Raw genomic sequence first — 15,939 nt, 5'->3', positions numbered from 1 at the left:
CCTAGGTCAACGCTCAGCCCCTGAGCCCCGCCGGCCGGGCGGTACCCGTTTTCTTACTCGCTCGCACATCCCCACGCCAGGCGAAGGCCGCTGCTCACTCAGGACCGGGCAGGGCTGCGGCTGGGATACTCTTTTCAGCGATCGGTGGTAAACGCAACGTGTGAACGGCGCCCGCAGGCAGTGGCCGTACATTGGAGGTGACGTTGGGGAGGACTCACATTCTGTCGCTGGGAATGATCTTGTGTCCTTCTCGGAACCAGGTCACCTGGGGCCTGGGGTAGCTGTGGAGGGGCGGCAGGTCCAGGACGGCCGCCTGTCCCTCGGGCACCGTCTTCCTCTGCTCTCCAGCCAGGAAACTGCCCATATCTGCGGAGACAATCAGGCCTCTTAGGTTCTAGAAAGCTCTCTCTGGGGGGGAGGGGCCCAGGTGGAAGGAACTGCATTTCACAGCATCCCCGACGTGGCGAGGAGGAGCCGAGAGGAGGCTGAGCATGTGCTGATGGTGCCGGCTGGCGGGGAGAGGCCCGGGCCAGGTGCCCACGGCCAGGTGCCCACGGAGCGCCATCAGCAGCCTCGCCCGCGCTACGCTGCTGTGACAAGACGGTTGCTAATACTTTTCCCTGGACGAGCTGCTGGAAGCTGCCTAGAGCCACATGAGCTGGAGGCCACTCTCAGAAGTCTCCTGCTCCCGAACCCCTCACGCTGGTTTCCCCACGCCCCGCCCGCCGGGGCCCCTCTCAGTCTCTCCCTCCCTTTGTTCCTGGGGCGACTGCTCCCTCACAGCTCTCCTGGGTTGAGCCATTTGCAAGCCCGGGCTCATTTCAGAGGCGCTCCCAACCCCATGCGCTGACTTAGTTTGGGGCAGACGGGTGTTGTTCCAGTCTTTGTGCTACTTGGTACCAATTTAGAAAATGAGGTCACGGGAAAACCAGCCATTAGCATGTGGGTATAAGTGGCCAATGTTTACATTAGTAACGTCTGAAATTTTTTGAATGATTAGGCACACACATATGTGTATATGCATAGACATGACATATATACATTTGTCTGAATATATAGGAATTTGGAACAGAATATCTCTATTATCAATGGCTTTTTTATTCAAGAGAAACTATTTCCTATATTACAAGCAGCATTTAACAGTCTAGGACAGTGATGGCGAATCTATGACACGCGTATCAGAGGTGACACGCGAACTCATTTTTTTGGTTGATTTTTCTTTGTTAAATGGCATTTAAATATATAAAATAAATATCAAAAATATAAGTCTTTGTTTTACTAGGGTTGCAAAGATCAAAAAATTTCTATACGTGACACGGCACCAGAGTTAAGTTAGGGTTTTTCAAAATGCTGACACGCCGAGCTCAAAAGGTTCGCCATCACTGGTCTAGGAAATAAATTTAATAGATTTAATAGATTAGGAAAGCAGTTGTGGTTATTTTAAAGTAAACTTTGTTATCAAAGAGCAGGAGAAAACAGAGGTAAGAGAAAATATAGGAGATAAATCATTAAGCAAGAAAAAGTCCAAAATTTAATTTTACAAAATAGCATTTACTAGATGATCATAAATTCCAAGCCGTTAACTTATTCGAATGTCTGGGGTGTGACTTTATTGATAACGTTTTCAATGTTTCCATTGGAAAAGCTCTAAGCAGCCCTGCCGGCAGATTGGGCCGAGTGACTGGCCCACAATTCAGAAAAGCCGCTGCCTTCCTAGTCATGGAAGATGTAAGTGAACATGGGTGATCTGCACTCAGGCCCCAGCAGCCAGGACACAGGAGAGCAACTGGGAATCGCTTTAGTTCGTGCGAAACACTGACCACTGTGGGCCTGACTGTGGGCAGAATAACGAAGGAGAGAAGGCGGCCATCGCTGCTCAGCACAGCCCCGCCAGGAGCACGTAGGGTTCTCTGGCCTCTGTCAGGACGCACGAGTGTGGAATTTAACATTTCATGACGCCCTTTGCTTTCTTTGAAAGGAAGGGACATTCTGGTAGCAAATTCGCACTAGAATGAAGCAGACAGGCCACTGTAGATGGACGGGACCTGTCACAGGTTATGGACTAGAAAAGTACTAAATGCTTTACATGGGCCAGCTCCCCTCACCTGGTTGAATCCTGGCTCCCCTGGAATTCAAGCTCCCTATTTTCAAAAGTTTCCTTCTTCAAAATGGGCCCGCCCAACAGGATTAACTAGCCCCATGGTCGGCAAACTGCGGCTCTCAAACCACATGCGGCTCTTTGGCCCCTTGAGTGTGGCTCTTCCACAAAATACCACAAAATACCACATGCAGGCGAGCACGTACAGTGCAATTGAAACTTCGTGGCCCATGCACAGAAGTCGGTATTTTGTGGAAGAGCCACACTCAAGGGGCCAAAGAGCCGCATGTGGCTCGCAAGCCACAGTTTGCCGACCACTGAACTAGCCCAACAGGATTAACGAACCCAACAGGGTTAACTCACCCACTGTTACATCTACCCGCCGGGGATGTGACGAGCCACGGGCTCTGGTCGTGCAGCTCAAGGATCTCTGAACACATCATCATTGCAAGGAACGGATTCTAACTTGATGAAATGTTACCGAATTGGGTTTAATTTTTTAATTAAAAACACTGAATGTGAATGTAACGAAAGCTCAGAGCAGCTCACTAATTCATAGAGCAGGGGCGGCTTGCTCTGTTTCTTATTTTATTTCCACCCTCCACAGCGCTTCCTGGGCCCTCCACGGGCTGAACTGAAAGGTGCCCTTCCCCTCATCAGCCCCATCGTCATCGGACCAGCCACCCCGCAATTCCCTTCTCTTGCCACCGGCTTCAGCAGGGACTCAATTCCACGTGGGACCCCAGACAGAAGCCAGCCCCGAGGCGGCCGAAGGTGACTGACGGGCACCCCACCCTGTCCCCGGGCCCTGGAGAGCTCAGTGGACACGTACACGCGACGTGGACCTCCGATCTTCTCTGCAGGAGCGCGCCCCGCCGGTTCCGCACCGCGCAGCGGTAGAAGCCCGCGTCCAGCCGCCGCAGCGCCGGGATCACGTACCTGCCGAACACGGACACAGCGTTAGTGACGCCGCCCACAGCAGCCGCCATCGCACGCGGCGCTCCGCTAAGACCGTTTCTAATAAGTAATGTCCGTGCAATCCTTCCTGCCCCGCACGCCTGCTGCCGCTGCGACCTGTTTGAGGGATGACTCAATCTGCCTCCGTCCCCCACCGGCTGTAAATGTCCGGGAAACGGGTGTCAGATCTGCCGTGTTCATCGCTGCCCCCGGGGCGCCGCCTCAGCGCCGGGCGCCTGTGCACGCAGGAGCCGCCGCGCCCGGGAGGAGGGACGCCAGGCGCAGAGCTAGCGAGGCCGCGGGACACTAGTCGGCAAGGCCGAGGGCGCCGTGGCATCCGCATCCGGCCAGCGTCGCTCCCACACCATGCCAGGCGCACCGCCCAACACGAGTTGCCCGCTTTCCTTTCTCTCTTCTCCTCCGGGGCCCAACGTTCATTTTAAAAGCTCTCGGGAGGGCTGAAAGGGCCATGCATTTGTATTTCCATCCCTGTGACTGTCAGCAATCATCCTTCAAATCAGCGCCTTTCAAAGAACGTCAGTAAAGCCTTATAGGAAAAAGTGCAGAGAAGGCACAGTTTCCACAAAAGCCTGCTCTAGGGTTACCGTTGGTTTGATAACTTAGGAGGTTTTGAAACCCGCAAGCAAGTGGGATAAATAGCCCAGAACCACTTAGAGTGAGCTCACAGCTCCGAGGCCACGCCGTTCACGCTGCGCGAGAGCTTTAGCGGGCCTCTGGCCGCGCTCGCAAACAAATCGAGAACAGGGTTTAAGGTCTGAGCTGGCACCTTCCACACGTGGGCAGCTGTCTACTACGACGAAGAAGAGGGCTGAAGCCCAGTGAATGCTGCCTATTTTCCGAAAGAGGGAAGAGGTGAGGATGCACCCCTTGTGGAAAAGATGTTCTGGTCACGGGCATCTCGGTTAAGAACAGCGCCTCCCGCCTGGCCGGTGTGGCTCAGGGGCTGAGCGCCGACCTAGGAACCAGGAGGTCACAGTCTGATTCCCGGTCAGGGCACAGGCCCGGGTTGCAGGCTCCATCCCCAGTGGGGGGCGTGCAGAGGCAGCCGATCCATGATTCTCTCTCAGCATTGATGTTTCTCTCTCTCTCTCTCCCTCTCCCTTCCTCTCTGACATCAATAAAAATGTATTTTTAAAAAGAAGGCTGCCCCTTACACCGCAGAGTCAGAATACTTAACGCAGGTAGGAGGCGCCAAGGTGGGATTTCATGTGCTCAGTTCCTAAGCACACCCTGAAATCACTTATATTCACCTAATTGCTCATCTTCTTTTTCTTCTTTTTTTTTCTTTTTTGGTGGAGATGCCGGAGATTTGCTCATCTTTTTACTCAAGTGTGTCCAATTAGTCAACCCCCAAAAAAGATCTGATAGGCATAATTTTTAAGCAAAAAACAAAAACAAAAACAAAAACCACATTTGGACCATACAGCTAATTCAGTATTAAGCAAATATTAATCAAAGTATGTTTTCCCTCTGATAACCATCTTGAGATCCTATGGCGAGATTAATAAAATCTTTTATGAGGAAAATATTGCTGACTTTTAATATTCAAAATTTCTTTTCTGAGGAATGGTTTACCTCAAATAAAAAATTAATTAGTGCATCGACTAGTAAATCAGAATAATACCGAAGAGAGCAGCACAAGGAGTCGGTGCCATGTATTTAAATTACAAATAAAATGAGAAGGATGAGGGGTTTTAGCATGTACCGTGATTCTAAGAAGGAGGAGTTCTGAGACTGCATTAAAATAAAGTCAACGCAAGTTTTTGGAAAAGAAATAACACGGTCATTAGAGCATGTATTTGAAAAACTATAAGAACAGCTTCGTCCCTGCGGCGTAACCACATTTATATCATTGGTATTCGTGCCATTTTCCCTTTCTGGAGGAATCTTAACTAGCTGCTACATTCTGATGCATTTCTGTAGCGCTCCCGCGTACGAGTGCACAAACTCAGCACTGCTTTCGAACAACGGAGACAGCGCCGAGTGGCAGACATATGCTGTTCTGTCCCGGAGCTTTAGCTGAATGCCTCACTAGGGGAAAAATATACAAAAAAGTTGCAAAGTCCTCCCACCTATTACAGGAATTTCCTACACATTATGTTCGCCCAACAGATGGGAACACTCCTCGCAGGCCTCTGTTTATCAGCACACATTTTCAAGGCGAGAAAGTTTCCTGGCGCTTTACAAGCAACTACGATGACATCTTCGCGCCAGATGCCACGAAAACACAGAGAATGCTGCCCCGGTTTCAAGTAAACTCGGCAGGGAATGTCACACCACAGTGAAATTCTACTAGGCTGCCCAGACGGTGTGGGTCAGTGGTTGAGCCTCGACCTATGAACCAGGAGGTCGCAGTTCCATTCCCAGTCAAGGCACATGCCTGGGTTGTGGTCTTAATCCCCAGTAGGGGGCGTGCAGGAGGCGGCCAATCAATGATTCTCTCTCATCGTTGATGTTTCTCTCGCTCTCCCTCTCCCTTCCTCTCTGACATATATATACACATCTCTCCATCCTACTAGGCCATTGGTCGGCAAACTGCGGCTTGCGAGACACATGCGGCTCTTTGGCCCCTTCAGTGTGGCTCTTCCACAAAATACCACGTGTGGGTGCGCACGTACAGTGCGATTGAAACTTCGTGGCCCATACTCAGAAGTCAGTTTTCGGAAAGGAGATAGACGAAACAAGTATGCAAGACGAGTGTGGATGGGAGAGTTGGAAGGGGTCGACCTCAGTGAACGTACCTCAATCAGATTGAGGACGTTTTTAGCAAAGGTCAGCTTAGGAGTACCCTGATTAAGTTAATAACAATGTACCTACCTATATAGTTGAAGTTTAAAAAATTTGGCTCTCAAAAGAAATTTCAATCGTTGTACTGTTGATATTTGGCTCTGTGGACTAATGAGTTTGCCGACCACTGCCCTAGGCTAACAGAATAGTGTCCAGGCCAGTTCACCATCAGGAAGAGCAAATTAAAGAAAATCCAACAAAATCACAGCAAAACCAAGGGTTGAAGGGAATGCCTCCACTTCCGCTAAGTAGAACAAGGTCCTGAACTGCCGCTCAGAACGGGCCACAGGCACAGCCCGTGTCTCCGGGACGCGGCAGCGGGTGCACTGCAGCTGGGACAGTGCTCCGACCAGCCCTCCCGGGGGCAGCGGACACTTTTGGTCTCCGAGCATCTGCTCACTCTCCCGTATTTGGAGAGTGCTCCGCTCGGAGGCCTGGGGGAGGCCGACCCAGCGCCGGCCACCGGCACTGTGGGCTCTGAGACCTGGGCCAGGCGAGCAGTGCGCGTGTCCCATGCCCATCGGGGCAGCGTCCCCCGCAGTGGCACCCAGTGCCCGTGTCCCCAGCAGCAGGGCCCTCGCTCAGAGAGGAAATGCAGCTGGCTCCTCCCCCTGCTACAGGAAGTCCTGGCAGAAACTGCAGACCATCCGCCCGGGGGGACTCTGGTGGCTGGCACTCAGCAGCAGGTGCAAGGGGCACTGAGGCTCGCAGAACAGGCTCCCTCTGAGTCTCCTGTGTCTGTTCCAAAAGCCCTGTGGCTCCACCTTTCATCTGAGCCACGACTTGGCCACCAGCTCCCCGCAGCCTGGGTGGCCTGCATTCAGGTGCAGTGGCAGCACCCCACATCAGCCAGGCCTCGTGCCGCGTGCTGCCTGTCCGGGGTTCTCTGCGCCAGGATGTCCACGCAGGCACTTCGGGCCTGAGTGAGGCTGGGGCCGTGGGCCATCCGCTGAGGAAGGAGCTCAGAGGTGACTGTGTTCGTCTCCCTCTGTCCCAGGGGGATCAGTGGAGCCTCTGTAAGGACCTTGATACTGAGTGGGTCCTCGTTCTGTCTGGGTTGCACTGGGTCTTCCTCCTCGTGTCGCAGCTCTGCCCTTGCTCTCGCTGCCTGAGTGTCCCAGACACCTCGTGCCAACCCGCCTCTGCAGTTTCCAGAGAGCCCAGCTGATCACAGAGAGCGAACTGTCCGACGTGCTGCACAATCGCTGTCGTTTATTATTTGCCTCTTCATTGGTAGTGGCCACTGAGTTTACGTTGTAAAATTGGATGTGGCTGTGATCCGGTTTTGGTGATTTTTCTAGTGCCTTCTACACGTTGGTATATTTAGAGATCATTTCACCTTTGTTTTCTTATAGTTTAATTTTTTAATGTAACTCTTAAATGACTCTGAAATGTACTGGGTGTCTGGTATAAAAAGAGGACCCATGTTCAATATTGTTTCCAAATAACTGACTTCTTTGCCGCTGGTTCTAATGCTCACTTGAGGGTGTGGGTTTTTATGGACACAATGGTCTAGTTCAAACTCCCTTCTGGAATATTTCTGTCCGTTTGTGTCCCACTAACATGTCATTTAATTACGGTGTCTCCTGGGAGGGAATCCTCCTCCCTGTGTTCGCCTAGTGTCTGAAGATTCGTTGGGCTTCTTTTCTGTTTATATTTCGACATGCACTCTGTGTCCGCTCATGAATCATGGTACCCTCAGCAAACCCCATTGGGACTTTTCTTGAAATTAGGCTAAACTTCAACAACAATTTCAAAGGAATTTAAATTTCTACAATGTTTAGATTTCCCAACTAGGACGACGTTCACTACTTTTCTTCATGTAGGTTCTACTCATCTGTATATATAAAACCCTAATATGCAAATAGACCAAATGGCAGAACATAGCAACCAAACAACCAGCTGCTATGACGTGCGCTGACCACCATGGGGCGCGCACGGAACATGGTAGGCATCAGTAGCAGGCAGCAGAATGAGGAACATGGTGGGCATCGGCCGCAGTGGGATGGTGGAGCAGGTGAGCGGGGGCGCTAGACCAAGGCGGGGCTCCGGTCTCTGTCATCCAGGCAAGCCTCTGGTGGTTACTGAAAATTCTTTGCTCCCGTGTGCCATGGTCCCGCCAGGTGCTCGCACCTGCTGCCAGCACCCACACCTGCTGCTGGTGCTGGTCCCACCCGCACCCGCTGCGGCCCCTATCGCCCCTGAAGGCTTCTCCACCTCCCCCTGCTCCTGAGGGGTGATTGGGGCAGCAGCTGCCACTCACACTCGCTGACGGCGCCAGCCCCATTTGCACCTACTGTTGGCGCCAGCCCTAATCGCTCTGCGCCGTCAGCGGGTGTGAGCAGGGCCGGTGCTGTCAGTGCATGGAACGGCAGTGGCAGGAGCAGGGCTGCCAGCAGACAGGGGACCAGGGGCCACTGTGGGAAAGGTGGGGCAGGGCCGCGGAGGATGAGCCGAGACCCGCCCCTGAGCCTACTGCAGCCTCATGGCCCACAATTCCTTTCAAGGTGCACAAATTCATGCACTGGGCCCCTAGTTTCTTATAAAGGTGATTTCCAGGCATTGAATAATTTTTAGTGATATTATGAAATTTTTTATCTTTGGATAAGACTTAGGAAAAAGTAACTTCCCCCTTAATAATTCCTATTTTTTTAATGGAATAAAAAAAAATCCATGAATTTTCTATCATTAGACTGTCCTAGAGGCTGAGCACAGAGACAGGCCCAGGAGGAAGCGCTGAGATGCTTCAGCAGCTTAGAGCATCCATTACCACCCCGCCCGCTCTGTAGCAATGAGCACTGTGCCCAGCACCAAGGAGGTCTTGGCTTGGAGATATACACTTTGAATACAATTGCAAAATAATGTTTTAGCCCAAAATAGAAAATAATTTAGAATAAATGTTGTTGTTTTTTTTTGGGGGGGGGCGGGCGGGCAGGTAGAAATGGTTTTCTCATGAAACTGCTATCACTTTGTAGGGTAGTCACCTGTGCTTACATGTGGAAATGAGCAGGCCCAGGAATAACACAGCAGCTGGAACTCGCCAGAACTCACCGTGCAGTTTAACCGTAACACAAGCAGCCAAGAAATTGCTATTTTTTGTCAAAGCTGCAAAGGTGAATTTATATTATTTTCTCTGTGAGAGGGTTAGCATTTTCATCACTGACACCAAGTGTGGGGGTGGGGTCGGCATTCATGCCAGGCGGGAACAGCCACCATTTCGGAAGGCGCCGTGTTTTCAATTCGGGACGCGGAGCCCTCGCGGAGGTGAGCGCCCGGCAGCCGGAGGTGCTGAGCGGGAGTCAGGCGATGGAAGAGTAATTTGGAAAACCAGCCTGAGGTTTTTAGACAGGTTTTATATCTTGAAAAAAATGATGACAAAACACGATGGATCCTCGATAACCCATCTCAGTCCTGGAGCCTCATGAATAGAATGTAATTTATCACGTCGGCCCCAAGTCAGCGGCTGCAGAAACCCATCTCTCCCAGCGAGCTCCCGGGAAGCGGCCGCCACGCGGCTGCTTGTGCTCATGGTGCGCGTCCGCCTGCCCGGCTCCAGCGCAGGACGCCGGTCTCCTGTGGACTCTCCAGAGCCTCGACGAGCAGGCGCGGCCAGGGCAGGGTCCCCGCCTCCAGGATGTCCAAGTTCAAGTTTGGATGGCTGCACATATAAAACGATGGCACCGTGCAGCGTCCTGGGCTTACGAATTAAAATGTTACACCACTGTTTTAAAACGTCTCCAATGGAATCTAAATAACAGAGTGGTTTTGATCGCCACATGAGCCAGTTTTCAAAATGAACTCTAACCAGTTCAGCTTCCACATCGTTTCTCTTTTCTCTTTGAAGTTGCGCATTACACCTACTCACCCCACAGAAGCGTATCCTCGTGTAACAGAGTTTTATGCATTAAGGATACACATCGATTGCCCACCCGGCTTCTCGGAAATAGAAATGTGCACGTAAATAGCAATTTGGAGGGAATCCCCTTTGTCCAAAAGATTGAAGTGCTTTTTATAAAAATTTCTTCTGGGTTCCATGTTCACTGTTCATTAAAACACAATAAATGTATTACATACTTTGAAAAATAACGAGCAAACATTAAAAACTTAGAAAGGAAACCGGTTTCTTAATGAGACGGCAGTGACCGTTTTCAGTTACTTCGCATTTCGTTAAATGGCAAGTGAGTTGCTACTAGAATGAACAGAATTGGACAGGAATTTAAAGAAGAGGAAGAGGAAGGCCTGGCCAGGCCGCACGCAGCTCATTTGCTGGGAATGAGTGAGTGGGAGAAACGAGCACGGGAAGCTCTGAGGTCACACAGGCGGCCGGGGCCTCCACAGCACATGCTCTTTGTGGGGGGCAGTGAACGGAGGTGTCTTCTGCAGAAATGTTTGGGGAAACATGAGCACAGCCTTCCCGTGGGGGGCGCTCCTTCTAGATCAACACAGAACAAGGACCTGCGGGTGGAAGGAACTCTCCCCTCCTCCCAGAAATCGGTACCCCAGCCCGGAAACGCAGTACTGTGTGCTTCCTAGACCTTTTCTCCACCTGCTTTCCATTTCCAGCAAACCGGGGCCAGTCCGATGCTAATGCATGGAAATGCGGGCCTCGGAGCCTGACAGCACGTGTGCGGGCTGCTGGAGCGCCGCCCTCACCTGGGGCACCTCCCGCAGGTGCTGTCCTTGCTGGGCACTTGTCCAACCTTCCTGAGGGCGGCAGCCTGGCTGAGGACTGTTGGGGAGCAGAGCCGGTGAGGGGAGCCCGGCCTGTGCAGTGTCACTGAGGGGGCTCCGGGCTGGGTCCAAACACCCCATTTCCAGGGTCAGGTTTGCAGTTATGAGAAATACATGTAGAGAGAGAAATACGTGTAGGCTCTCTGGCTGCCTGCAGGGCCCACTCTTTGGGTTAAGCCAAATGTTTTGAACTGTGTGTCTGGCTGGCGCCCTAGGATGGCTTTGAGCGGGAGACTCGGACGGGCCAGGGTGCCTCTCGGCTGTGAGACGAGAGACACTACGCAGAAGCCGGTCAGGAGAACACACGGGTGTGATCTCAGCGGCTCGGTTTCGGAACGCAAGCCTGTGGAGACTGAGGGTCTAGATCGCAGTCTGTCTGCCACTGTCCTCGGCCATGACCTCAGGGTGAAGACACCAGGACAGGCCATCCACGGACCACTCCTTTTTATTAGGACGAACAAGCTGGATTCTCTTAAAACATCCTTCCTATCTGCCTAGGGCACCAAAGCATTGCCATCTGAATTTTAGGACCCCTCTGAGGTGGGGTCGTAAAACGAACGACTTCCTACGAGTGAGCAACACAACCTGTATGAGAATAGTAAACCCATTCTGAACGCATGTTCAAAGCTACCCCTTCCTCCTGGGTGCGTCAGAAAGCCACTCCCACCGGGTCAATTCCTGGGCCTCCATGCCGACAAGGGCAACGCTCTACACACACCCACATGCAACGGAATCCCAGCCTGAGGCGACCAGGTACCTGTACTCGCTGCTGTAGGCGGTGACCTCGCTGTCATTGCGCAGCCACTTGAACTCCAGGGGCCAGCTGCCCTCGGCCAGGCAGGTGAGGACCAGGCGGTTGCCCTCCAGGTGCGTCTGCGGCAGGCCCGGCTCCGTCTTAAAATACGGCACAACGTCCTCTGAAGAATTTTAAAAAAGAAGAAGAAAGAAAGAAAATAGCTGACTAAAGTGCATGTGAAAATGGCATTCATCTAATTAGTGAATCACTTGTTTACATCGACTCATGTATTCGCAAAGAGACATGCACCCCTATGGTCAGGGCAGCATGATACATGGCAGCCAAGGCATGGAAACAGCGAAGTGCCCGCGGGAGAGGACTGGATGGAGAAGGCTGGTCCACACCCACCGTGGGAAACTGCTCAGCCACAGAGGACGAAGCGGCGCCATTTGCAACAACATGGATGGACCCTGAGAACATGATTCCGAGCGACAGTCAGACGAGAAAGCTAAGAGCCATGTGATGTCACGCGTATGTGGCTGTAAAACTGACGCAGGAACACACACGGCAGAGGGGTGGTGCCAGAGGGAGGGGGTGGGGAGAAGGGGGCCGAACATGAGGCGACAGGAGCAGAGCTGACTGCAGTGGGCACACGGTGCCATATGCAGATGTTGTACCTTAGAAACCCGCACCTGAAACCTGTATGCTCATGTAGACCAATGGCACCCCAATCAAACGTAATTAAAATAAAAATAACGATAAAATAAAGTGGCCTTGTTTTAAAAGTAGCAATGACGGCCTTGCGGCCCCCTGGAAGCTCTCAGTGATCACAGTTCCCATGGCTGCGCGCTCACTGGCGGCACCATCCGAGCGCGTCTGACGGAGCCACCCGGGCTAGTCCACGTGGGTTCACCCACATTTCTCCAGGGGCAGGCGGGCCCTCTGCTCCCACAGCCTGGGGGCAAGGAGGCACAGTGTCCTCAAGGTGACAGCAGGGGTGTACCTGGGCTCTGAGGAGGCCACGCCCTCGAATCGCCTTCCATAACTAGCAAACTCATGCCTGCACGGACACCATGAGGCACCCAGCTCAGCTCACGCACAGGAGGGGGCGCCACCCCGGGAACCTGTGTGTTTCGCACAAAGGAATAGCACAGGGCAACGGGAGTGAGCCACCTACAGCCACACACGACCCGGAGCCGGTGAACCCCACAGACACCCGGGGTGAAAGACGCCAGACAGGAAGGAAGGAGTTCCCACACAGGCCGCCACCCCAGGTTCCGGGGAGTGAAAACCAGGCAGCACTGTCTGTGGTGTCAGAGGTCAGGGTGGGGGTGACCTTGGGGGGATGGGGCAGGGCATAGGGGGCTGCGGATGGAGACAGGCCAGACCTACTCTGTGTGGTTGCATGGGGGTACATATTTAGTGAAAATGCATATATATGACTTGTACAATTTTTGTATGTATGCTTCAATAATTTTCTAAAAACATATGACCACAGGACACTCAGCTTCTACTTCTTGCCATCTCAAATTCCCTGCATGACCTGGTCAGGACAGGTGGGATTCTGTTTATTCACCAGTAAAACACAGGGAATTAGATGCCTGCTCGCTTTTCCGATGAAATCCCAGGGCACACCTGTGTCATCTGCTCCCTGTCCACCTTCCAGGCCTCCTACCCTCTCAACTCACATGGACACTACACCGCTTGGCTTCTGACCTCTGAAGCCAGGAAAGCCGGTCACACCTGGGGCCTTCCCTCTGCCCTTTCCCGCCTGGACACCCCCTCCCCAAATAAGAAGATTTAACCTGGTCAATGAGCACGTGCAGCAGCCAAGAGCTAAAAGCTCAGTCCAGTCAGATCCTCTGATCAAACCAAGCGCCGAGGCCCTGGGGCGTGAGCTGCTGCGGGAGGTACAAAGGCTAGAAAGCCAGCAGGTGGCGGTGGGGACGGGAGCAGGTGCGCCAGGCCCAGCCGCAGCCGGTCTCCATGCCATCCCGGTGATTTTCAGTGGTGTTCTCTTCACACTCCACACAGTCTCATGTGAATAATAAGTTACATGGTCGCCCTAGTCACAGGCCTAGTGAACAGCACTGTCAATGTTATTATAACTAGTGGCCTGGTGCACGGATTCGTGCACATTGAAAGGAAGTGGGGCCACGCTCCCTCGTCTCTGGTTCCAGGGTGCGTCAGCCGAGAACTGCTGCTGCCAAGTCATCACAGCTTGGTAGCTTCTGTGTTGAGCATCCGCCCCCTAGTGGTCAGTGTGCATCATATGTACCGGCTGGTCAGATGGTCACTTAGCCATATATATATATATATATATATATATATCCTATCTAATAATAGAGAAACATTAGAGAAACATGGTAATTAACCATAACTTCGCTACCTTCCCATTGGCTAATCAGCGAGATATGCAAATTAACTGCCAACCAAGACGGCAGCCGGCAGCCAGGCAGCTGAAGCGAACAGGAGGCTTGCTTGCTCCAGTGACGGAGGAAGCCAAGGTTCCCCGCCTGCGGCAGCCCAGCTCTGAGCTCCAGATGCAACAATGTTGCAATTATAGAAGCTAAACAAACCCAGAAACCTGCTTTCAGCCAGCCATGGCCTCAGAGCTGGAGCCGGCTCTCAGCTACAGTGACAGCTATAGAAGGTAAATAAATCCCAGAATTAAAAAAAAAAAAGAGGCTGGGAGCTTCAGTCGCCCGCCAGCCTGAAGACGGCCCTCAGCCCCTCACCCAGACTGGCCAGGCACCCCAGTGGGGACCCCCACCCTGAAGGGGGTGTGACCAGCTGCAAAGAGCCATCAGCCTGCCATCCAGGCTGGCCAGGCACCCAAGCGGGACCCCCACCCTGATCCAGATCACCCTTCAGGGCAAACCAGCCGGCCCCCACCCATGCACCAGGCCTCTATCCTATATAGTAAAAGGGTAATATGCAAACTGACCCTAACAGCAGAAAGACTGGGAATGACTGGTCACTATGACACACACGACCACCAGGGGGCAGATGCTCAATGCAGGAGCTGCCCCCTGGTGGTCAGTTGCTCTCACAGTGGGGAGCTCTGCTCAGCCACAAGCCAGGCTGATGGCTGCCAGTACAGCGGTGGTGGTGGGAGCCTCTCCTGCCTCCTCAGCAGCGCTAAGGATGTCTGACTGCAGCTTAGGTCTGCTGACTACTGGCAAGTGGGTATCCTCCGAGGGCTGCTGGGCTGCCAGAGGAATGTCTGATTGCCATCTTAGGCCCAATCCCCCCAGGGAGCAGGCCTAAGCCAGCAGTGGTCACCCCCGAGGGGTCCCAGACTGCGAGAGGGCACAGGCCGAGCTGAGGGACCCCCTACCCCCGAGTGCACAAATTTTTGTGCACCAGGCCTCTAATATGTATGTATGTGTATATTTATATATGTATATGTATATATGTATGTATATGGTGATTTGCTATTACTCTAGAACAGGGGTGGAGAACCGCTGCCGCCTAAGGCCTGAGAAATCACTGGGTCTGGCCCTGCCCCGGTCATTAGGGGTGAGTTATTAAATGTTTGATCAAATATAGCAGCAGGCTAATTTTTACGTTGATAATTTTATGGCCCTTGAATGATGTTATAAATGCACGATGGTCCTCGGCAGATAAGAGGTTCCCACCCCAACTCTAGAGGGACGGAGTCGTCCTTTAAGCTCATTCTGGCCGCACCAAGGAGGGGTCGGGGGGACCCAGAGGTGTGAGCAGACCCGGCGGGAGGCCAGGCCAGGCACCCAGGGGGCGCTCTGGAGGGTGATGTGGGTCAGGGCGGGGAAATCATAGAGGCTGCGGTGGTGGAGAGAAACGGCTGCTTTCAAACACTATTTAGGGGGCAAGCAAAGGCAGTGATGGACTGAAGGTGGGGGTGAGGGAGAATGGGGGGTAAGGAGGGTTCAGAGATCTCTGACCCGCCCAACTTTCTGTTCGATAAACACACCGATTCTGCAGCCAGCCCTGGACATGGACAGAGTCAGACAGGCCCTGGCCCCTCAGAGATCACAGTCTGGGTCTGAGGGGTGAGGCGTGAGGCGTGAGGCGTGAGGCATGAGGCATGAGGCGTGAGGCGTGAGGCGTGAGGTGTGAGGCGCTGCTGCTGAGATGTATAACTCGGCCCGATCCAGGGGTCCCCTGCCTCTGCTGCACGTCACGTGTTCCGAGCCCTCCAGCGCGTTTTTAGGTTTGGATTCACCATCCTCTGTCCAACTCCACTGGTTGCTATGTATGTCAGCGGAGTCACCCGCTCGCACTACCCGAGCCGTGAGATAAAGCGGAATGGCAATGGCTGTGGCTCTGGCGCCTGGGGACCGGCTGCGCAGCAGGCTTTATTTATGTCCCGCCATCTGCACGCCCCTTGACAGCACAAAGAGAAACGCCACTTCCTGTGGTGGCAGCGCCCTGAAGGAATAAGTCAGAGGAAATACATCTTTTTGAAAGAAACCTGCTTCAAGATAGACACGCATGAGCTTGGATTTGGTTTTACAATGACAGGGCATCTTCGATGTAATAGATGACGCGGGGGTTCGGAATGTGAGTGACGCCGTGGTTCACGCCTCCGCAGAACACGCAGCTTCCTGAGCGGCCTCTGCTGTGC

The 15,939-nt window shown here is 52.9% G+C and overlaps 1 protein-coding gene across 1 annotated transcript in view; it reads right to left on the bottom strand.

The window, feature by feature from the left end:
• The window catches only part of SDK1 (sidekick cell adhesion molecule 1), a 562,331-nt gene that overhangs the window by 293,270 nt on the left and 253,122 nt on the right, over nt 1–15,939 (bottom strand). Inside the window, exons 2-4 of the mRNA XM_036313322.1 lie at nt 11,352–11,511; nt 2,931–3,037; nt 219–366 (exon numbers count right to left, since the gene is read on the bottom strand). Coding sequence (XP_036169215.1) covers nt 219–366; nt 2,931–3,037; nt 11,352–11,511 — 415 coding nt within the window. The remainder of the gene's footprint in view (nt 1–218; nt 367–2,930; nt 3,038–11,351; nt 11,512–15,939) is intronic.

Source organism: Myotis myotis, unplaced genomic scaffold, assembly GCF_014108235.1.
Source record: "Myotis myotis isolate mMyoMyo1 unplaced genomic scaffold, mMyoMyo1.p scaffold_m19_p_6, whole genome shotgun sequence".
Taxonomy (NCBI): Eukaryota; Metazoa; Chordata; class Mammalia; order Chiroptera; family Vespertilionidae; genus Myotis; species Myotis myotis.
This window is presented reverse-complemented; position numbering and strand designations above follow the sequence as displayed.